The 23,659-nt window shown below is 37.9% G+C and overlaps 1 protein-coding gene across 10 annotated transcripts in view; it reads left to right on the top strand.

The window, feature by feature from the left end:
• The first annotated feature begins 5,812 nt into the window (after positions 1 to 5,812).
• AASDH (aminoadipate-semialdehyde dehydrogenase) overlaps positions 5,813 to 23,659 on the top strand; it is a 29,439-nt gene continuing 11,592 nt past the window's right edge. The window contains exons 1-10 of one of the 10 annotated variants that reach the window (XM_019664389.1): positions 5,813 to 5,877; positions 8,282 to 8,556; positions 9,750 to 9,870; positions 13,976 to 14,295; positions 16,310 to 16,502; positions 20,523 to 20,764; positions 21,117 to 21,223; positions 21,730 to 21,902; positions 22,347 to 22,539; positions 23,153 to 23,268. In XM_019664389.1, the coding sequence (XP_019519934.1) occupies positions 8,327 to 8,556; positions 9,750 to 9,870; positions 13,976 to 14,295; positions 16,310 to 16,502; positions 20,523 to 20,764; positions 21,117 to 21,223; positions 21,730 to 21,902; positions 22,347 to 22,539; positions 23,153 to 23,268 (1,695 nt within the window). In that variant the 5' untranslated portion in view covers positions 5,813 to 5,877; positions 8,282 to 8,326. Of the gene's footprint in view, positions 6,301 to 8,281; positions 8,557 to 9,749; positions 9,871 to 13,975; positions 14,296 to 16,309; positions 16,503 to 20,522; positions 20,765 to 21,116; positions 21,224 to 21,729; positions 21,903 to 22,346; positions 22,540 to 23,152; positions 23,269 to 23,659 lie in introns of all 10 variants that reach the window. The other 9 variants (XM_019664395.1, XM_019664390.1, XM_019664387.1 and 6 more) reach the window with 9 other exon arrangements.

The raw sequence follows: 23,659 nt of genomic DNA, 5'->3' as shown, positions 1-23,659 counted from the left end.
AACTAGAAACCTGAAGGTCAGTGGAAAATTTAGAGGGTCAGTTTCCCAGGAAACTATCTTCCCCAAAGCCAAACAGCCCTCTATCTTCGTGTGTCTTCTAAGGAACTGGCTTTCTCACCACATACCTCAAGGTTAAGTAAGCATCCTCCAGGTGCAGAAAGGAGCAAGAAGCAAAACAAGTGATACTACAGTAAAGCCAGCCTGCATGGCTCCCAACACATTACTGAGTAAAAGAAGCCAATCTGAGAAGGCTACATACTGTTGAAAAAGGCAAAACTATGGCGACAATAAAAAGATCAGTGATTGCCAGGAGTTAGTGGAGAGGTAGGGATAAATAGGTGGAGCACACAATTTTTAGGACAGTGAAAAAAACTACAGTTGACTCTTGGGCAACATGGATTTTGACTGCACAGGTCCACTTACACATGGATTTTTTTTTTTCAGTAAATACAATAAAAGTATTTTCCTTATTGACTTTATGTTATCGGTAAGGCTTCTGGTCAGCAGTAGGCTATTAGTAAAGTTTTTGGGAAATCAAAAGTTATACATGGATATTTGACTGTGTGGAGGTTTGCACCCCTAACCCCACAATCCTGAAGAGTCCATTCCACTCTGTATAATGGTGGATGCATGTCATTTTACATTTGTGTAAACCCAGAGAATCTACAACACCAAGAGTGAACTGTAATGTAAAATGTAGACTTTGGGTGATAAGATGTGTCAGTGTAGGTTCATCAATTGAAACAAATGGACCACTTTGTTGGGGATGCTGCTAATGGGGGAGGCTCTGCATATGAAGAGGCAGGGGGGATATGGGGACTCCGTGCCTTCTGTTCAATTTTCCTGTGAACCTCAAACTGTTCTAAAAAAGTCTTTTTAAAAATAAAGATACCAAGGTCCCTCCTCTAAAAAACAAAAAGTAATAAAAATAATACATGCATATATTGGGTCGTCGGGAAAGTCATGACGTATTTTTCTGTTTTTCAATGCAAAAATGTGTCATGACTTTCCCGACACCCCAATATTTTTAGAAGTTAGAAAACAAAGAAGTCACTGACTGCTCCTGCCCTCTACTGCATCCACATTTAAATACTTTTCTGTTTTAACCTATACGTTTTAAATAATTAACTCATACAATTTCTTACTGTACCAATTTTAGACCTTATCTCTTTCTCCTGCCCTGGAGTCTAGCAAAGACTGCTTTAATAGGTAGACTAAAACCATTCAATCATTTTAACATTATTGCCTCTAGAAAATCTTTCCCTAGAAGTATCACTTGAATCTCTAATGCCTTTTTTGATTTGGGTTTCAAATGCAGGCGTACCTTAGAGATACTGCGGGTTTGGTTCTAGACTACCACATTAAAGTGAGTATCACAATAAAGCGAATCATCTTTTTGCTGGTGAAGGGTTTTGCCTTCAATCTGTAAAAAACACAACACCTGTGAGGTGAGATAAAGCAAAGCACCATAAAATGAGGTATACCTGTAGAGCCTAGTGATTGAATTTGCTTCCTTAAAAATTGTTTGGCTTCACTATTGACATACTGATGGATATGTCAGATGTGACAGTTAATTTTATGTGTCAACTTGGCTAGTCTGTTGTGCTCAGTTTGTTCAAACACCACCAGTCTAAATGTTGTGAAGGTACTTTTTGGATGTGATTAACATTTAAATCAGTAGACTTTGCGTAAAGCAAATTATCCTCCATAATGTGAGTGGGCCTCATCCAGTCAGCTGAAGGTGTTAAAACAAGATAGAGATTTCCTGAAGAAGATACAATTTTCAAAACTGCAACATAGAAACCCTGTCAGTTTCCAGCCTGCTAGGCCTGCCTTACAGATTTCAGACTTGCCAGCTCCCATGGTTGTGTGAGACAATTGGTTTTGTTTCTCTAGGAACCCTAATAAGCTCACTCTGGAAAACAGCATGATGTCCTTAATTCCTCCATTCTTTCCTAGCCACCCACTAATTTTGTCAACTGAGCAGCTGAGCACTGTTGAGTAAATCACACAACACACCATTACCCCAACTGTGATATGGGCTACAAAGCACATAACAAGGACCTAGCCTTGTCTTGGGGTTAGTGTGATATTGTGATTTATAATAAAAAAATACATATTTGGTCTCTGTCCCATTTCTGGCAGGAAGATCCTAAAACCCATGGGATTTCCTAAGTTATAAAGGTGTCGTGATATTCATAACAAACCCCTTTCAACCACACATGATTTATGTTAATGAGGTGACTTGGAAAATACCTAGGGATGGAGGCTGGTTGCCAGAGGAACCAACCATGTAATTAGAGGGTTGGCACTTTCAGTTCCACTCCCCTAACCTCCAGGGAGGGGATGGGGCTGGAGCCAATGGCCAACGATTTAATCAATTACGCCTATGTGATAAAATCTTAATAACCCAGAAGGAGGGGTTTGGAGAGCCTCCAGGTTGGTGATGTGGAGACGCGGGGAGAATGGTGCAATGAGCATGGACGCTCCACGCCCCTTTCCTGCATATCTTGCCCTATGCATCTCTTCCATCTGTCCCTGAGGTGATTGTTGATGGAAAAAAAAAACCACATTGGAGGTAAGGTCACGGATTTTCAAAATTGTTTTTGAAATACTTTTTACTTTCAAAAGAAACATTGATAACTAAAATAAGTAGAGAATTAGGGGCAGAAAAGCCGTGAAATTAGAATGTACCAAATAAATGTGCAAATGATCAGCAAGGTACTGGGCTAGGCATTTGATACTTTCTGGGAATTAACAGTGTAGTTGATGGAGAGAAGTAAAAACTGGTGCATGAGGCCCGAATCCCTGCTTTCAGTGTACTTACTACTTTGTATAAGAAGTCAAACTTGGAAATAATGCAGCTGTTACAGATTGCAAGAATAAGTCACCGTTTGGGAAGGGTCTAGGCTTGTACCCTACTTAAAAGCTAATAAGCCAGCCTATTAGTGTTTTGTGGCAGTAGTCATGAGATTCCTGGGTTAAAGACAGAGAACTGTATTACTCATGGCAAAAGAAGTAGCCAGAAGTTCTTGTTTGCATCAGTTCCCCCATGCCTCTCAAGTGCCACTGCGGTGATGGAATCAGGCATAGATGGATGTCTCCACACGCAGTGGGTTGCGTTATAGGAAAAGGATACAACAAGGTTTGGAGAATTCACTACTTTTATAGTAAGTGGAAGCAAGCCTGCTCCTTGGGAAAGACATTACTTCAGCTCTGATGATTGGCCATCCCATTCAACCCTAAAAAATGACCTGGATAAAAAGCAGTCAATACCTTGCATTCTTGGCATACCCAGCAAGAATTGGCAGGTACACTCTGGGTGCATGACACATTGTCCCTTCCAACAAGAAAGGCATTCAAGGGACGATGTTTTAGCCGTGTTTTCATAAGAGGAGTAAATGTTCATCAAGCAGGCATGGAGAGAGAGGGGGCATTTAAGCCTGAGACCAGCCAAAGCACAGGTGTGGAAACTTGATATGGGGTTGGTATGATCAGAAGACTTATTAGGGTCTCATAGCCAGAGCTCACCACCAGGTATGGCAAATGCAGAGGATGGGGTTTGGGGAACAGTGGTCCACTGTGAGATCAGGCTAGAAAGATAATAAATCATCTTGTTTACCTTGCTAAAGAGTCTGAATGTCATCAGGAAGGCAATGAGGGACCACTGAAGCTTCTTAAGCAGAGAATGCTGTGACTTGTGTTTTAGAATCATCACTAGATAACCAGGTGAACATGGTATCTTGAACATAGTCTACATTTTCAGACACCCTGAAAAATTATAGTAAAGGGATGTTTGAAGAGTCATAAACCCTCAAGGATAGAGGAAAAGATAAAACTCTGCTATCAAATGAAAAGCCAAGGGTTCAGCTGATTTGGGAAAACCATTGGGTTGTTGGAAAAGTCATGATGCATTTTTGCAATGAAAAACAGAAAAAATACATCATGACTTTTCCGACAACCCAATAAATTCTAAACCAGCAGTGAGCAAAGTGAATAAGCAATCCTATTTACATCACAGAACCCTTAAAAAGCTCAAACTGGAAAAAGCTTCTGGAAGCAGAGTTGAAGAGGGTAATGAAAAGGATTGGAAGTTTATTTAGGAAAGAGACATATACCCTTATGGCACAAGCCATCACCTCCACAGCCTAATTCTGAAGGCCATTTTGTTCAGGAGAGTAAAATGGTCTTGGTATTGGAAGACGTCAGGCATCTGAGATAGAATTAAGTGAAAAATTTTATGATGAATTCTGAGACCCTCCCTACCTGCAGGCCCATTTCTCTCACTTGATTTTCAACGAACTTGTCTCATGGACTCAGTTTCAAATCAGCTTTTAAATGCCCCACTTATATGAACAGATAATGAAGGAATACCAGACACCTGAGGAACCTTCTAGCATGAAAGGTAAGTCCTAAACCAACAGCAGAAAAAAGTAGAGGCTGCTTTTAGGGCTGCTTTTAGTAGAGGGGAAAAAAACTTCTTAAAAAAGGCTATTGTTAACATCAAAGTTTAAAGATGATATTGTAATGAAACAAACATCGCTATGGCAGGAACTCAAGTCAGTTGGAGCCAAGTAAGACTGGAAAGACTTGATGGAAAAGCTAAGAAGACCTGAACAAAGGTCTTGTGTAGGTGAAGATGATAGTATTTTAAAAATGCAGATTGTAGGTCCCGAACTAGAAAACTAATTCAGAACTTCTGGGGGTGGAGATCCAGGAATCGGGAATCTGTAAATTCTGATGTAGCCAGCAGGGCAATGGTCTAGAAATTGGGGACTGTTAGGGTCTAATTGGATAATAGGAAGGTAAAAGGGGCGGGGGTGGGGGGGGGGAATCTAGGTTTCTTTACCAGCTGGCTGGATGATGATGTCATTCCCAAATATAGAAACAAAGATATGATACACGTTTGAGACACCACCACCACCAAAAAACAGATGCTAATTTGGCCTGTAGTACACCTGGGAGAAGGACTCATGGGCAGGTGGAGATGTCCCTTGCTTGGGTTGCTGCTACAGTTTCTTGCCACCAATACTTACAGCAATGAGAACACCCTATGCTTTTTTCATGCCTTGCCCATCCATACTAGGCTGTCTTCTCAGTCCTTCCCCCAGCCAAAGCAAAAGAAAAACTCTGATCATTTCCTCTCTGCTACCTCACAGTAGCTTAAAATATCACTATTATTGCCCTTGACCCTTGTTATAATTTACACGTTTCAAACTATAATAACTCTTGGAAAAAGATTATTATTTAGGCGTAAGTTAATGTAACTTCCCCTCAGATGTCTTTATAGCTCCTATGGAAGGCTGAAATTTTCTTATCATTTAAATCCACCTCTTCCAAATGTCAGCCTACTTCAGACAAGGACTTCGTTTGCAGGCTTCATTGCTGCAGTCCCAGCCCGCTGCAGTCCCAGCCCCCTGCAGTCTAGGGGAGGGTCTCAGAAAATGTCAAATGGATGAAGTCCACTCTCCCATTTCACAGTGACTGCATCTTTTTTCACATCAAACCTAGTAGATCTCTTTGTCTCCACTTTGTGAACATGGAGACCGCAACTCAGAATTCAAGTATCTTGCTCAGAGTTTCTTGGCAAGTATGAAAGGCTACAGCTCCAAGCTGATGAGCACCAAAGTCCTTGCCAGCGCTGTCTAAAACCCAGCACGAACAGAACCAATGTCTGAGCTGAGAGCGCTCAGAAGAAACCAACCCTCCTCTAAGGTTGGCGCTGCAGCTTCAGGGGGAGCGGGGCGGCGCAACGCTGTCTGCCCCCTGTCGCTCCCGCTTACGTCAGTGCGGCGACGCGGAAGGCTTCCTAGAGAACCCAAGCCTCCCACATCCCAGCGAGCCGCGCGCGTGGCGGACCGTCTTTACGGCTTCCGGGTGACTGCATTTTTGCTGTGTGTGGCGAGGTGTCTGGGGTCGGGCTGCCAGGAGGTTTGGATAGGCTCAGACCTCCCACCTAATCCCCAGGCCTTCTGAGTGGATCGCGGCAGGAGGCGGTGTCCCGCAGGGGCTTGTGTGACGGAGGCGAGGTACCACGAGACTTGGGGCTGTCTGCGCACAGGTTTGCTCAGCCTCAGGGCCACCGCCTGGCCTTGGATTTCCATCAGTGGTCTCTGGAGGGCTGGCGTGGTGCAAACACTAAACTGATCTGTGTCACCCAGCCTCGGACCCTGTGCCCCTTCATTCAAATGGAAATAAGCCTGCCCCGCCTATCTGCTAGATGGTTTCGAAGATTTAATGAAAAAGTATTTTGGAAGCTGTATAGTTCATTGTTATTAGTTGCATACATAGTTGTATAATGTAAGTTAAGAAGTCGGTGGATACGGGAAAGTAAAGTTTTTAGATTATCTGTCTTTAAAATAGCCAGTAACCTAGGGAGAGTCCCCAAAACAAGAGAACTCGTTGACATTCTTAAGAGCTCTAATGGCTAAATAGCAGCCTCTACAGTTGTAAATAAAGTAACGTATCTGAAACAATGATGCCATTACATATAAAATTTGCTTACCCGATTTTGCTTTTTTCCCCCGTATGAGGTCCAAGAAGTGTTTGGGCATACAATAAATACAGTAATAATTGGAGAAAATATTTAGATTCAGTTAATGAAAATGAAAAACCTTCAGCAAGAATAGATTTTGCCTTAATTCTCTGTAGCAACCACTGGGAAACTCAAAAGTACAAAACCATCTTAATTGTTGTATAGATATGTGTAGTGTGTGTTGTGATTTGTCATAAAAAATGGCATGTCATTTTTTAAGAATTTAATTCATTTTATAACCTTGCCCCTTACTTTGATGTCAAGTACAATGATTTTGGAGTATAGTATATTAATCAGATTGTCCTCAAGTGGAACATTAACTGCTGTATGTGTTTTTGCATTTAAAAAATTCATTTCTTGCACATTGACTATAAATTTTTGTAAAAACGCCTTAGTATAATACATTCTATAATGCAGGCAGTTTGTTACTCATCCGGAAGAGACTAGAAGAAGGTACCCTTTTGCACTGTTTCTTGCAAAGTAAAGGCATTCCCCATCATTTTAGCGCATGCTGTGGAAAGTCTTCCTTATATTTATACAATGATCATTTGTGTGTATGAGGAAAACTTAAAATTTTATCTTGTGTATTACAAAATAGTATTTATAGAGCTGCTTACTAAAAAGAAATACTGTGAGTACTAGAGATAGCTTATATTTTTAAACTTTATATTTAGAAATGGTATTTCCAAACCTTATGAGTCTTAGCAGTTATTTTATTTGCTCTTTAGGAATGTTTAGTTTTCTCAAATTGATATTAATTAAATGACATGGATGAAAATTTATTTTCAATCAGTAGCGAAATCAGATAAGTATGAACAAATTAAAATTTTTGAATAATTAAAATAGGCTACTACTTGATAAATCTTACTTGCTTTGAAATCTGGAAAGTAGTGTTCACAGAGGGAGAAAAAAAATCACCTTTACCTTCAAGGAAATACTAGCAGTTTTGAAATGGTTTTTTTTTTTTTTTTTTTAGTGATCCCTAGTTTCTTTGAGGAAATACTGTTTCAAATCTTTTTATTTAATCTGCATTGAGAAGCCCAAAAAACATTGTATTGATACAATGTTTTATTGAGTTGTAATATTATATTTAGAGCATAAATTTAAATGAATTTATTGGTAATTTAAAAATCAAATAGATTTATAATCTTATTATAAAAATGACTTGATATGGCCTGTGAAGTATTATATAATAAGTAGTAATTAACAGTTTATATATAGTGGACTAAAATTGGATGGATTGTAGGTAGAGCTTTTCCCCCACTTTTTTTCTATCAGTGGTTGATTTTGCTTTTACCTAAGTTCAGTTCCTAAGAGCAGATTTTACTTGCATTAGTCTTTTTAAAGTCACTATAAAGGTTTTAACCACTTTATCAATTAGTAACAACTGAAGAAAAATGAAAAAATTAGGCACATGGCGCTTACAAATTTGTTTTTATTAATTTTTTATATATTTCTTTTGTACATTGTGGTCAGTTGAGAGGGAATTCTACCTTTTTCATCCTCATCTATGTGTACCACTCCGTTCCCAATTTTCCATCAGCTGTGACCCAGTGTTAGGATGATTGTATCAGATTAATTATTCTCATTGTTCTCATAGACAATCATAAGTTCAGAGATTCATTAATTGTATGTCTTTGATATAGTTATTTTTGTGAAGAGTGATTGTATAGAAGTGTCTCTCTTTCCCTCTGCCTCTAACAGGTTCCCTAACACTCCCTGTCCCCCTAACATTTCTGTATATAGGTAGAGTTCTCGGCTACCAATGATGTTTAGATAAACTTCAGTGAAATGACTCTTCACGAATTGGTACATCAGGCTGCTTCCATTTATTCAGATAAAATAGCTGTATGTTTTGATGAATGTAATGACCAGTCTCCAATTTATTACACCTACAAGACTCTGGTTAATGCAGCTTCAGAATTATCAGATTTTCTGCTATTACACTGTGACTTCCAAGGAATTCGGGAAATTGGTCTCTACTGCCATCCTGGGATAAAATTACCCTCTTGGATTTTAGGGTAATATGTTTTAGAACTAAAAATTTGATATTACTCTATAATTCATAAATACATAGAATATATTGCAAGTTACTATTCTGTTTACTATTGGATTTTTCTGTATTGCATGTTCTATTCTAGAGAGTCTAATGGCGTTCATAATCCCCAAAGATTATTTTTAGTTAATCTGAGTTTATTAAGCAGAGACCAGAAGTTTTCACTAATAGTAGGAAATTTAAATATCTACAAAATATGAGGAGGGCGTCATTTGTTTGCCAAAGGAAAGCAGTCATAATCTCTGCTGTTAGAGAAAACAAGTATTTTAGAAATAATAGACTATATTTTTCCCCCCAAAACTAAAGTTTTAGGTACCAAAGTATTCAGTAAATAAATGAATGAATAATTGAGTTTTGGATAATGGCCCATAAAAATTGAGATATGAATTGAAAATACTAATTCAAACAATATTTGCAAAATGTTCATTTTAAGTTTTTCTAGAATATTATTCTCATATAGTGATTTCTGTTAAAAGCTGTAAAGTATCAGCGAAGTTTATATTCATCCCATAGTACATCTGTTAGTGGAGTAATTATAAAAATGTAAAGCAAAAAAAGTTTAAAATTTTTTCAATCATTGACAAATTTATTGAGAATTTACTATGTGCAAAGTTCTAGTGTCCCCATAATATGTCTCAAAGTACTTTTAGTTAGTACTTCTAAAACAATTAACTTATCTTTGGTCTTATTTATGCAAGTATTGCCACATGCAAATACATTTTAAAGTTTTTTTTCCTTTTTAAGGAGTACTGGTTTTGGTGAAATATGTCTTTTTCATATGCAGATTCTATTAATCTGCACACTAATAAGTTACATACTGATATTTAGCTTATTTTGTGTTATACTACATAGATGAAGAAATAAGACTGCTACCTGTTTGGTATCTTAGTAGTTGCCAGTTAACCAAGTGTAATATACTATAATACATTAGCTTAAAAAAATATCTTGGATTTCTCTATATTATATGATGAGATTTTAATATATTACTCAGGATACTCAGTCTTAAGAACCAGATAAAAATGCCTATAAACAAAGATGTGTCAATAAAAACATTGGGAATTTCTGATAAAGTCAAAAGTAAAGTACTTAGAGGAATAGAAATGCTTAAAGATTATTTTCAACATACATTCTAGGCTGACTGTATACTTTGTTCTTTAGAATTCTCCAATTCCCTGCTGCTTATGCTCCTGTTGACCCAGATTCACCACCAGTGTTATCAACTCATTTTATGAAAAAATGTAACCTAAAGTATATTCTTGTTGAAAAACAGCAAATTAATGTAAGTGCATGTATTTAAATTGTTTTTGTGTGTTACATTTATCTCAATTGTAGGATCTCCCTTTTACCCCCTCTTGATTTCTAAATTTATTAACACTAACTCTGCAGGGTTTCTCATACTCAGCACTGTTGACATTTTGGGTTGAGTAATTGTTGTGAGGAGTGTCCTGTACATTATAGGATATTTAGCAGCATCCCTGAGCTCCACCCACCAGATGCCGGTAGCTTCCCCTTGTTCTGGCAATCAAAATTGTCTCCAGACGTTGCCAAATGTCTCCTAGAAGTGCCTTCCACCCCCCACACTCCATTGAGAAACACTGCTCTATGGCATGAACATATCTTCTAGCTTTATAATATTATAGTGTGCATTGTTTTGAATTTCTTTTCTCTCTCCAACGTTGTTCCTATACTAGGAACAACTAGGAATTTTATAATACCTGAAACTTTTTTTATGACAGTTTTTTTTTGTTTTTTTTTAAGATTTTTTTTTTTTTTAATTGGGGAATTGAGGGAGGGGAACAGCGCTGGGGAATCAAGGGAAGGGGAACAGACAAGTTGCTGTCATTTTGTTCTTCAGCCTAGTTGTGGAGGATGTTGCTTCACTGGCCCATGTTGGTATTATCATTGCGCTCTTCCCGGATGAGGCAGATCAGTTGCCGGCCTCTGGACGGCCGCTCACACCGGCTGCCAGCCACTCACGGTAGCTTATGGCAGCCCACTGCAGCAGGGGCTGCAGCCTACACCGTCACCAGCGACTCACAGCAGCCCAGCTCCTGCTCGAGCTGTTCACCATCTTAGCTGTAGAGGGCAGTGTCACTGGCCCCCATGTGAGATCCGAACCAGGGCCCTGCTGCTCAGAGCTGGTGTCCCAAGCCAGCTCTTAACCAACGCGCTACTCGGCCGGCCCTTTATGGCAGTTTTATAAAAGAGGTGTTTGCGTATGAGAATTAAATAACTGCTTATAGCAGCCGTTCTCAACCTGTGGGTCGCGACCCCTTTGGGGGTCGAACGACCCTTTCACAGGGGTCGCCTAAGACCATTGGAAAACAAAAAGATATTTACATTACAATTCATAACTAGCAAAATTACAGTTATAGAGTAGCAAGGAAAATAATTTTATTTTCACCACAACATGAGGAACTGTATTAAGGGGTTGTGGCATTAGGAAGGTTGAGAACCGCTGGCTTATAGGAAGGAGTTGGGCACATAGCAAAACCCCATAGAATGAATGCACCTTGCTTCCTATTCCATGACTCGGGTGATGGTGTAAGTGATCCTCCTTCATTTAACACAAGAGCAATGGGGAAGAATTTATTGAGTATCTATTGTATGCCTGGCATCTGCTAGAGCAGTGGTTCTCAGCTGGGTATGATTTTGCCTCCCAGGAAACATCTGGCAACGTCTGGAGTTATGTCATTATGGCAGTGGGGTGCCATTCGCATCTAGTGGGTAGAGGCCAAGGATGCTGTTAAAAAAACCATATAAGATACAAGACAGCTTGTCACAAGATATATCTGTTCCAAAATGTCAGTAATGTCAGAAAGTGGGCCCTCTTGGCGCAAAGTCCAGGTCCTTGGCAACACAAGCAAAGAATTGAACGAGATACTGAAGTAAAGTACTGAAAAAGTAGTTTATTTGAAGAGATAGTACATTTCCAAGAGTAGAAGTAGGCCGAGCAGTAGAGAATGGCTCAAGGGCCCATTATTAGAAGAGAAATTACATTCCAAAGAGTTTGGAGCGGGCCAAGTTTGAGAAAGAGTTTGAGCCTGCGGCAATGGCGAGGCTCAAAAGGTTCAAAAAAAGGGAGGAGCAGTCAAAAAGAGCAGGGTGTCTAAAAAAAGGGCAGACTTCCCAGGACTTGGGAGTTTTTATCCCCTTTCTCGAGAATGGGCTGTTCCCCTTTGGGCATGGGACCACTTGATTGGCACCAGTGATTGACAAGAGGTACTGCGCAGGTGCTAGTGAGTGGTCTGATCTAGTTGGGTATTTTGTGCCCATTTGTTTTCCCGCAGGGGTAGGTAATTATAATACAAAGGGGAGTTTTGGGTGTAGAGGGGATGTCCCCTTGGCAGTGGCACTCTGTGGGATGTGCAGAAATGCAGAGACCCAATGCCTGCCTCTAACCGCCTGCCTTGTTTTCCCTTTGAGAGATGTGATCCCCATAAAATCTCTATGGGAAGCTGAGGGACAGGAGGTCATTTCTTCTGTATCTGCTTCCTGCTGGGCAGGGGCATAGAGTTATCTCTGCCTATTGTGGAATTCACGAAACCCTCACCCTAGCTGTTCTCAAATGAGAGGAAGGGGTCTCGAGCTCCACCTGGAAGACTGTTGGCTTCTATGGTTGTGACTGGCAATCTTGTTGGGGTATCCTCTGTATCCCCAAGGTCCCTGAATGAAGAGAAATAGATTTTAATTAATAAATCTGTTCAGCCCTTCATTCAGGTGGCATTAATTGTCTGGGCCCAGAATGGGTTTGGCATTTATCTTACTGGCCTGGGGGACATTAGGAAGTCTCAGGCTTTCAAGTAGATAACTGAAGCAGGGGTGGAAGACTTCTATTGTGTAGGATTCAGAAACTGATTCACAAAGCAATCAAGAAGTGGGGTGGGGGGGATAGGGGAATTCTAGGATTCAGGCTAGGATCAATTTTTAGGATTCACAAACTGGTTAGAAAAGTAATCAAAGCCAAGAGCTAAGAAACTTGGGAGGAGACAACATTTCTATACTTAACATTTCTATAGGAAAAAATACTTAAAAGTTTCTCAGTGGTTGGGGTGCTGCTCGGTTGGTTGGCCAGTAACAGTAACGTTGAGATTGAGAAACCCCGCACTAGAGTCAGTTAGTTTGGTAGGGTACTGAGGTGTGAAAGAAGCCTAAGACATGGTTCTTGCCCTCCAACTGCTTATAATTTAATTGGAGAGAAAAGGTTAATACTCCCAAATCTGTAAAGTCTACTTAGTGTGATACTGTCCTAAGTGAAGCAAATGTAACCTAGTAGAGATAGGAAAATTTGAAAGGCCAAAGATGGTTAAAGTCTTTAGAGTATGTAGGCCCTTAATTGTTTTAATATTCTAGGCCACATTACACCCTACCCTTAATACACACACAACAAACATAGAAAACACTATAGGCTTCTGGGTTGTGACTGTTACCTCTCATTTATATTTACTTCTTTAATGTGAAAACTTAAGTTATATTTCATTAAGCTGCTTTTTATCAACCAAAAAGGTACATTCAAAGGAACCTCACTTTTAGCATGTATGAACTGAATTTAGCATCTTTTCATTTGAACTTACCTCTGAGTTAAGCCATCTCCATCCAATAAATACCTGATCTAGAAACTCAACAATCTTCTTAGGCTCACTGTATACCCAGAAAGTTACCAAGCCCTACTGATTCTTTGCTCATAGACACTTTCTGTCCATTCTTGTTTCCACAGACCAGTTCAGGCCCATGTAGTGTATCTGAATTGTTGCAAAAGTTTCATTAAATGGCTCTCACTTATCACAGTCTTGACACAGTAAGGTCTAGTCTATGCTGTTGCCACCTTCTATTTGATCCCATTGCTTGCAGGTTAAACTGCTTAGGGTTGAATATGCACTAATTAAGGATTAGCATCTCCTCTCCTATAAACAGCACTATTCGCTTTCTTCCCCTTCCCCAATTCTGCAGCTTATTGGAATGATTAATATTGTCCATGCCAGTTTTCTCGGGTCAGATACTCTGTATTGGCTGTTTGCCTAAAGTACTCCTCTTCTTTATCAGGAAAATAGCTACTTATAACACAAATATTACATATGAAGAATCAATCTCTGACCTTCCAGGCAGAGTTAAGTTCGGTTTCCTCTGTTCCCATTAACATTTCAAGTATATTTCATTATCACAGTTGCAACATTGTACTGCAATTGAGTGTTTTTATATGTCTGTTTATTTTAAAGGTGACTTTGAAAGTAAGGACAGCACTTTACTCTTGGAGGTTTCTAACTTATTTGTTTATCCCTGGATATATTGGGATATATGTTGACTGAGTAAATGAATACTTCATATCACTTCCATGTAAAAAAACGTCTTTTAACATAATGGAAACTTTGTTCTCCATCTAACAGAAATTCAAATCTTCCTATGAAACGTTATTGAACTATGATCCATTTACAGCAGAACATAATGACCTAGTACTCTTCAGACTTCACTGGGAAAATGATGAGGTGAGCTTGATGCTAAATGATAGAAAAGAGAAATATGAAAAAGAAAAAATGCCAAACAGCAAGAGTTCTGAAAACAGAAGTGAAGACAAGTCAGAAGAGCACATGGATGCGAGGCTAAAGCATTGTTTGGCCTATGTCCTCCATACCTCAGGCACCACGGGGACACCTAAGATTGTCAGAGTTCCTCATGCATGTATAGTGCCAAACATCCAGCATTTTCGGTAAGTTCAGTCCTTAGAGTCCTCCTTCAGAACCTGTAACTCCTGTATTGTTTAAGGGTCAACTATACAAGTTTTATGTGACACAGATCCTTCATAAGGAATAAAGACCCAAGAAAGATGGCAAAACCTGCTTACTTTTATGTAAGGTTGAACAAAGCAAGGCGGTTATGGGACAGTGATTAAACTACGTGGGGAGGCAAGAGGAAGATAAGATTTCTTTTACCAAGATCTGTTTGTATAGAATTCTCTCAGCCTCACGACTTCAAGTCCTTGATGATAAGAGTGTTATTTTCCTTGTGGTATAGGGAGGACATATTTCATATGGGAATTTCAGCTCCTGCTTTAATGGGGGGGGGGGAAGATCATAGTGTTTTTCTTGTATATGCTGATTGTCAAGTGCCTTTAATTCAAAATAGTCAACATGCCAGAGCAGCATTTTCTGGGGTAGCATGTTCTGAACTCCATCATTAAAAAGTTCAAGTTAGAGGCTTACATCCTAACTTAGTAGGGAAAGGGGAGGGGGAGAAAAGGTTTCTGAGTGAAGAACAAGTAAGTTTATTTAGGAAAGACAACAGGAGATAAGAAACTTGGTGATAATGTTGGTCTGTGCAGGTGAGAGTAGCCTTTCCTGCTTCAGGGCCATAAAATTCCTACAGAGATTTCTGGTAGGTTTACTCTTGGTCCCTTTCCTGAAGTAAAAGCCACCTTGAAGAGGGAATTTATGGCAGCCTCATTTCCCTGGTTTCTGCTATTAGTCAGATAAGGGAAGCTTATTTGACTAAAGAAGCCGTCTTTCTGCATCTGTTCAATCCAAAATATCATCAGTTTAAAATAATCTTCATACCAACTCGGGTTCTGAGTAGGTCCCCACGATACCATACTTGAAGATATTTTGAAGTTAAGGTAACCCTACTTTTAGATAAAAGTGGGTTTTGTGTGTTCAATTAAAGCAATGCCATAGGCTCAACACTGACTATCCATGCTCCATAATATCCTAACTACATATACAGTAAAACCTTGGATTGCGAGTAACGTGTTTTGCGAGTGTTCCGCAAGATGAGCAAACATTTTAACACATTTTAACTTGGTAAACGAGTGATGTCTTGCAATATGAGTAGTTTGTTTCCGGAACAAATTATGCTCACAAACCAAGGTATTACTGTATTCTGTTTTGCTCTTTGTTTAGGTACTGAGAGAAAATGCCAAATAGTGGGAAAAGGAAGTCAGTCAGAGGTCTCTATTAAGCATCACTGAAGAAGTAGGATAGACTATAAAGATTCCTAGCAGAAAAGCAGACCAGGAGGATATATATCAGAGATTTATTACAAGGGATTGGCTTATAGTCGTGGGGGCTGGCGAAGCAACACTAAAGTCCATAGGGTAGACAGTCAGGAGTGATCAGGAGCAGGCTGCAACCTCGGCGGCATGTGCTAGTCCACCGGCAGTCAGGAAAGGATGCGCGGAGGGCAGGGAGAGGGCTCTTCCGGAGTCTCTTCAGAGAAAATCTGTACACTCTCTTCCAGGCCTTGCAGCTGAGTAAATCCAGCCAACCCAGGATAAGCTCCCTTTTGATTCAGATGATGATATCTACAAAATCCTTTCACACCAGCACCTAGATTGGTGTTCCAGGACCTGGGTGCAAGTGTGTGTGCTAGCAAATGGCAGCTGCCCTCTTTCTATCCTCCAGCTCTCAAGAGAGAATATCCCTTGTCTTCTACCCTAATGGGAAACGTACTACAAAGGGAATTCTGGGGACTGTAGTTCAGTCCAGCCAAGTTGACCCAGAAAGCCATCGCAGATGATAAAATATGTCATAGTAAAATGTGGATATTGCTTTAAATGGCTTTTAATCCTTACATTTATAGAATTCTAGAATTAATAGAACCATTTTGGTTAATCTGAGAGAATAAAAATCTGGTCTATACCCCAAAACTTATAGGTCATAAATACTTTTTTAGGATAAGTGTTTACCAAATGTTAGACATTTCTCATAATATGTTCTGTTTTACTTTAGGGTACTTTTTGAGATCACACAAGAAGATGTTTTGTTTTTGGCTTCACCTCTGACCTTTGATCCTTCAGTTGTGGAAATATTTATTGCTCTATCGAGTGGTGCCTCCCTGCTTATTGTACCAACTCCTGTCAAAGTACTCCCATCAAAATTAGCTGCTGTTCTCTTTTCCCATCACAGAGTGACTATTTTGCAGGTATATTTTAGGAGCACATGAAATGTTTTGTCCTTCACTATTCAATGTTTTACCTGTTTGAGAGAATATTTTGTTTTCTTATACTTCTTTACAATGGATTAATGATAATCTAGTTTTAGATTATCAAGAGCTATCTCCTGATGATCTCACTTTTTTGTTTGTTTGAGGGGTTTTTTGTGTGTGTTTTTTTAAGGATTTTATTGGGGAATCGGGGGAAGAGGAACAGCCAAGTTGCTGTCCTTTTGTTCTTCAGTCTAGTTGTTCAGGACATCGCTTCACTGGCCCATGTTGGTATTATCATTGCGCTCTTCCTGGATTGGGCAGATCGGTCGCTAGTCTCTGGACGGCCGTTCACACCAGCTGCCGGCAGTTCACGCTTATGGCAGCCCACTGCAGCAAGGACTACAGCCTACGCCGTCACCGGTGATGAGAATTTTTTAAAAATCATTTAATTCTGTCTAGAAAATTCTTGTGCATTTCGCACATACTATAATAATAAGAGGAACTTGACTTTCACTCAAATCTGTTGATTTGCTGCCCCTCCCATCTTGGTTTATTGTGTTTTCCACTAAAAGCTAGTTTAAGTAAGTTAACTTATAATTGAGTTAGAAATTTAGATTTTGTGATTTTTTTCATCAGCATATTTTACATTAACCTACAGAAACAATTTTTAAGTTTGGCATTTTTAAAGATTAAAAAAATATATATCAAAAGTATGTTACTGGTACACAAGCCTTAAGATTAATTGCAAGCAATTAAAGATACTAGACAGTAGTCACAAAATACGCATATCATGATAAATTAAAAATATCAGGTTTATATCTAGTATAGTGAGACTCAAGAGGATGTTAAATTTCTGCCCCAAAGACAATAGTTGATATTGACTTTATTTTTAGGTAATGTGTTTTTCATCTTAAAAAAAAACCATATATATAAATAAAATTGTATATAATTGTATATAGCTTGCAGGGTGTCAATGGCTATAAATTCTCATCTGTTGATAAATCCATATTTTTCAGGAAACATTTGCGAAGTACCTTAATAGATTTGAGTGCTAGCTGTCAAAACAATCACGAGACACTTTTTCTATGTCAAGTCAGTGAATTGTACTTCTTTAAATCTGATCTCCTTGCTTAATGTCTTAGCACAATCTCAGATAAATTTACTTTACCTGAGTAAATTTTTTAACCTTTTTGGGCTAATAGATTCTTCTGAGAAACTGATACACATTTAATAACTCTGTTCCCAGAACACAGCAAATTTTGCATATAGTTTCATGGTGATTTAACTCACAGTACTTATTTTGGAATAGTATCAGCAGATCACATATGACTTGGTTTGGGTGAGGAAAAGAAGCACAGAAGCTGAGAGGCTATCCTTTCTGTTGTATAAGGCACATGTTTTGTCTTATAGTGAATTTTAGCTTTGTTGTCAGAGTTCATCTTTTTCTTCCAAAGTCAAATTTCTTACCAAATGATATGTAAGTCACCAAAGATTTTTGCCTTATTATATATATTTAGAAAGAGATCCCTGTACAGATTTATTTTCAAATAACCTTACCCAAACATAATTTGATATTAAGCAAGGATCTTAAAAGCTCTTAAAGAGAATATATGCTACTAAAGTTTTGAAAATTGAAAACTAAAAAATAGAACATGTTGAGTTATTCTGGGGGAGAAAGGTCCAAAAATGAAATGGACTGAGCTTTTGAGGAAATTAAGAACCTATTTTATTTGTTTCAGGAACAAGTAGTGTCTTCTCTTGGAAAGAAAGGCCCAATTTTTGGTTTCTTACAAGCCTAAAATATGTTAGGTATTTTTTGCATACGCTGGGTATTAAAGTTACATTATTTAACATTTAAAAGTGAAACCTTTTTTTTTTTTTTTTTTTTTTTTTTTTTTTAGCTGAGCCATCCTGCTACCTATTGGCAGCTCAGCGGCTGCTCAGCTCGGGCTGGACTCGAACCGCTGTTGCTCAGAGCTCAAACTCTTGAGCGAGCTCTTAACCAACTGAGCCACTCGGCCAGCCCCTAAAAGTGAAACCTTTTAATTAGAGGGAGAACTATCAGAACTTATAAACAAGTTTGGCAAGGTTGGAGGATACAAGATAAATAAACAAAACCATCTCTATTTCTATGTAATAGAAAAACCCAAAAATGAAATTAAGAAAATAATTGTATTCATAACGCATCAAAAATAAAGTAGGAATAAATTTAAAAACGAGCAAGACTTGTATATTGAAAACTATAAAATGTTGTTTATAGAAATTAAAGAGCTAAATAAATGAAGATAGATTTCATGTTTACAAGTATGGAATGGAAATCTCAACATTGTCAAGATTGTTATTTTCCCCAAATTGGTATGTAAATTAAACATGGTCCCTATAAAGATCCTAGTAGATTTTTTTTAGTAGAAATTGACAACCTGGTCCTAAATTTTATATGGAAATTCAAAAGCCGGTCCTGAACCATACAGTGGAATACCACTGAGCAACAAAAGTCCTATGGTCTTAGTGCTCCCCCCCACCCCCACCCCCCAAATTCATATGTTAAAATCCTAAGGCCCAGTGTGATGGTATTAGGAGGAGGGGTGTTTGGGAGTGCATGAGGATGAGCCCTCATGAATGGGGTTAGTGCCCTTGTAAAAGAGATCCCACGGAGCTTCCTAGCCTCTTTCACCATGTGAGGGGACAGCAAGAAGTTGACAGTCTATAACCTGGAAGAGGGCCCTCACCAGAACCTGACCATGCTGGCTGGCACCCTGATCTTGGACTTCCAGCCTCCAAGAGCTGTGAAAAATAAATTCTGTTGTTTATAACCTACCCAGTCTGGATTATAGCAGCCTGAACAGACTAAAACAAAGAGGAATGAACTGATCCAACATAGAATAATCACAAAGTATGTATTTTGAGTGAAACAAGCCAGTTCAAAACAGAATACATGTCGTATGGTTACAATTTTAGAAAATTTTAGAAAGTGCCAGCTGATCATTAGCAAAAGAAAATAGATCAGTGGTTGTCTGTAGAAGGGGTCCAGTTGGAGGGAAGAATTACAATGGTACATAGGTAATTTTAGGGTTAAAGGGTATGTTTATTATTTGGATTGTGGTGATGGTTTCATTGATATATCTATATCTTAATTTGTATTGTATACCTTAAATATGTACAGTTTATCATATGACAATTATACCTCAATAAAGCTGTTTTTAAAAATCTAATCAGGGCCGGCCGAATGGCGCATTGGTTAAGAGCTGGCTTGGGATGCCAGAGGGCCCTAGTTCAGATCCCACATATGAGGGCCAGTGACACTACCCTCTACAGCTAAGATGCTGAACAACAGCTTGACCTGGAGCTGGGCTGCTGTAAGTTGCCGGCGGAGGGGTAGGCTGCAGCCCCTGCTGCAGTGGGTTGCCATGGGCTACCGTGTATGGCTGGCTGCCACTGTGAGTGGCCGTCTAGAAGCGGCCATCTAGAAGCATGGTGGAAGCTGCCTTGCCTGGGAAGAGCGCAATGCTGGTACCAACTTGGGCCAGTGAAGCAACGTCCTCCACAACTAGACTGAAGAACAAAAAAATAAGGACAGCGACTTGTCTGTTCCCCTTCCCCCAATTCTGCAGCACTGTTTCCATCCCCCAATTCCCCAATGAAAATCTTAAAAAAAAGAAAAAAAAATCTAATATTGTATGGCTTAGGCACATTTTTTAACCTTTTTATATACTTTTCTACAGAGAGATAATGGGAAAGGAAATGTGAATTGATTTTATAGATTTTTATCCTTTTTACCTTTAAACGTTATTGTCTAAACTATAAGGAAACTATTTTTCTTAATATTTTTATTAAAGCAAAATTGATATCCATAATAGAAGTTAATGGTGCCTTAGTTTTCCAAATATGATTTGCCCTTATAAACAGTCTCAATTTCTATGTGGGCTCTCATTGTTAAGCTTTGAACTAATCATTACAGTGTTTTACCTTTTTAAAGAAGTGAAGGGAAGAAATAAATTATTTTTAATGTATCTACAGGCAACACCGACGCTGCTTAGAAGATTTGGATCTCAGATTATCAAGTCGACTGTTTTATCAGCCAGCAGTTCTCTTCGAGTATTAGCCCTTGGTGGTGAAGCATTTCCATCACTGGCTGTTCTCAAAAGCTGGAGAGAAGTAGGCAATAGGACACAGATATTTAATATTTATGGTATCACAGAGGTATCAAGTTGGGCGACTTATTATAGGATTCCAGAGAAGATTCTTAACTCCACTTTGAAGTAAGGATTTTAATTACTAAATCTATTTTTCCAGTATCTTAACACTTGTACTGTTTTTGATAGGCAGTAGGGTAATAATTTTAGAAACACTGTTTTATCTAGAATCTTCAGCTGGGAATCTAGACGTTTCATATTATGACTAGTGGTACATATTCTGCTAGAAATTTTTGTGACTAAACAGCAACGAATAACAGATGCCAACCTTTCCATCTAACCTTTTCCTCTAGGCAGTCTTTGAATTATAGCATAATACAAATTTTTGTTTATTTGATACAATGTGATTAAATACATTGGAAAATATTCTATTCAAATGAAAAATTTTAAATCTGGTTTGGGTTGTGTTTTCATCTAGATGTGAATTGCCTGTACAACTGGGATTTCCACTGCTTGGAACAGTAGTTGAAGTCAGAGATACTAATGGTTTCAGAATCCAAGAAGGCAATGGCCAAGTATTTTTAGGTTGTTTTATATTTATTGATTGGGAATAATTTTTTTTAAGAAAAAAATCTGATGTGTTGATTTTATTTTTTCTCCAGGTTTTCTTATGTCCAGTATTCTTTTCAGTGATAATTTTTTAATCTCATCTTCATAGTCATGAAACATTTAAATAAGATAGCATTAATTATTTCAGATAACAATGTCTAATACTCTGAGGGAAGATATCAAAGTAATTTAGAAACTGTTATTTGGACCTTTATATTTGTAGCCAAAATCCTATTTAATCAGTGTTCTAAGAATTTTTTAAGTCACATTTATATTAGAAGTAAATTTTTTTATCCTTATTTTAATTAAGGTTATTGTATCTAATTTTACAGATAATATTTAAAAGTGAGCCCCTCTTTTCTTATAAATATTACAAATTTGAAATTACATAACTGAACTTTTGGAGATGTTCTTGATTTGATTGTTTTTAATATATTTTCCATGGCTTTATTTTATTACATTGGTGTTTATATCTTGTAAAGGTGGCAGAAACAGAGTATGTTTTCTTGATGGCGAGATGACAGTGCCACTTGGCACAATGCGAGCCACAGGAGACTTGGTGACTGTGAAAGATGGAGAGATCTTTTTCTTGGGACGAAAGGACAGTCAGATCAAACGTCATGGCAAACGTCTTAACATTGAACTTGTGCAACAGGTAGAACTGTTTAAATATTAAATATCTATTGATAAATGTAGATATTAGAGGTAGCCATCACCAATTTTCTGTGCCAGAGTTATCTATCAGTATTATTAAAACCTAGGATTTTTGTATTAGTGATGAATTACAATATAAAGAATAGATAATTCATTGTGCCCCTTATTCCCATGAAGAGATAGTTTTTAAAAAAATAAGTAACAAAATGGATTTTGATAACTGTGTGTGAAAATTAATTGGTTTATTTTGCTACAGAAGCTATTATTTTTGAAAAATGTTAAGAACCCTGTGTGTTGGTAATAGTAATAGTAGCAAACAATTTTTAAAAAAATCTCTATTTCCCAATTTAATTTGAGTGGTGATTTCAGACATGATAAGTTGGAGCATTTAGGAAGTTTGTTTTTAAATGTCCTCATTGGCAAATTGGGATGATCTCTCTTATAGGTTGCTGAAGGACTTCAACGAGTGGAGTCTTGTGCAGTTACATGGTATAATCAAGAAAAGTTAATTCTGTTCATGGTGTCCAAAAATGAGTTAATAAAGGATTACATCTTTAAAGAACTGGAGAAACATCTTCCAAGTCATGCAATCCCAGATGAGCTTGTGTTGATTGATTCTCTACCATTCACACCTCATGGTAAAATGATTTGAAGCAGATATGTTTCAGTGCCAAATGATACTGATTGTATTCATAAATAGTTTAAAGGCCACCTAAATCCTTATTATAATTAATACTGGGATATATTGTGATAGACCTTCTGTTAAATGCTTTGTATAATTAACTCATTTTATCTCCAGAAAATGCTGTGAGTAGGTAGTAGTGTTCCCATTTGCAGATGTAGATAGTGAGGCTTAAAGAGATAAGTAATTTTCCCAAAATTACATTGCTGGTTAGGGGTAGAGTTGAAATTCTTTCTAAAATTGTTTGACTTCAAAGCTCTTAATTACCATATCAAATTGCCTTCCCAATTTCATCTTTATTTAATATTTATTGTAAAATGCAATAATTGCTCAGTTAATAGTACCATTTCTTTAACTCTTTAAATGAGATAAATTTAGGCTACTCCTTTCTTATCCATGTATTACCCACATTCTTCATAGCATGGGACTACTTTCTTTAGAATTGATTATCTATGACTATTCTATGGGATTTCTAACCTTCACACTGAAAAATGTGTGTATTCTTGTGACTAACAAAGATAGAAAAGATTTGAGCTGAAATTTAAAAATTATTTCTTTTTTACATTAAGGCAAAATTGATGTTTCTGAGTTAAACAAGATTTATTTAAACTACACAAACTTGAAGTCTGAACATAAGCTCAATGGAAAAGAGGAACTTTGGGGAAAATTACAGCATTTGTGGAAGGTACAAATTTGAGATACAAATTTGTTATTATAAAGAGGTCATTTACCGTATTTTGCCATGTATACTGTGCACTTTTTTGCCCAAATTTGCAAGGGAAAAATAAGGATGCGCATTATACAGGGGAAGTACTAATTCCGTATCTATATATGTTTTTAATTCCTTTATTTATGCTTATGAGTTAAAAGTGTAACTCTAGCAATCAATAACGATATCTGTATGCAAAACAATACCCTGAAATATGATAATTGTTTGTTTTGAATTTACAACAAACTTGCAACTGAACTTACCACGAACTCGTAAAGATGAAGAGTTCTTGGCCTTCTTGTGGTGTGTAAATATCATAAAGTTGTTACCGGTACATAATATTTCTTGTACCTTGTATCTGTTCTTG

This window comes from Hipposideros armiger, unplaced genomic scaffold, assembly GCF_001890085.2.
Source record: "Hipposideros armiger isolate ML-2016 unplaced genomic scaffold, ASM189008v1 scaffold_420, whole genome shotgun sequence".
Classification (NCBI taxonomy): domain Eukaryota; kingdom Metazoa; phylum Chordata; class Mammalia; order Chiroptera; family Hipposideridae; genus Hipposideros; species Hipposideros armiger.
Note: the sequence above shows the minus strand (reverse complement) of the source record. Positions and strands in the feature narration are given on the sequence as shown.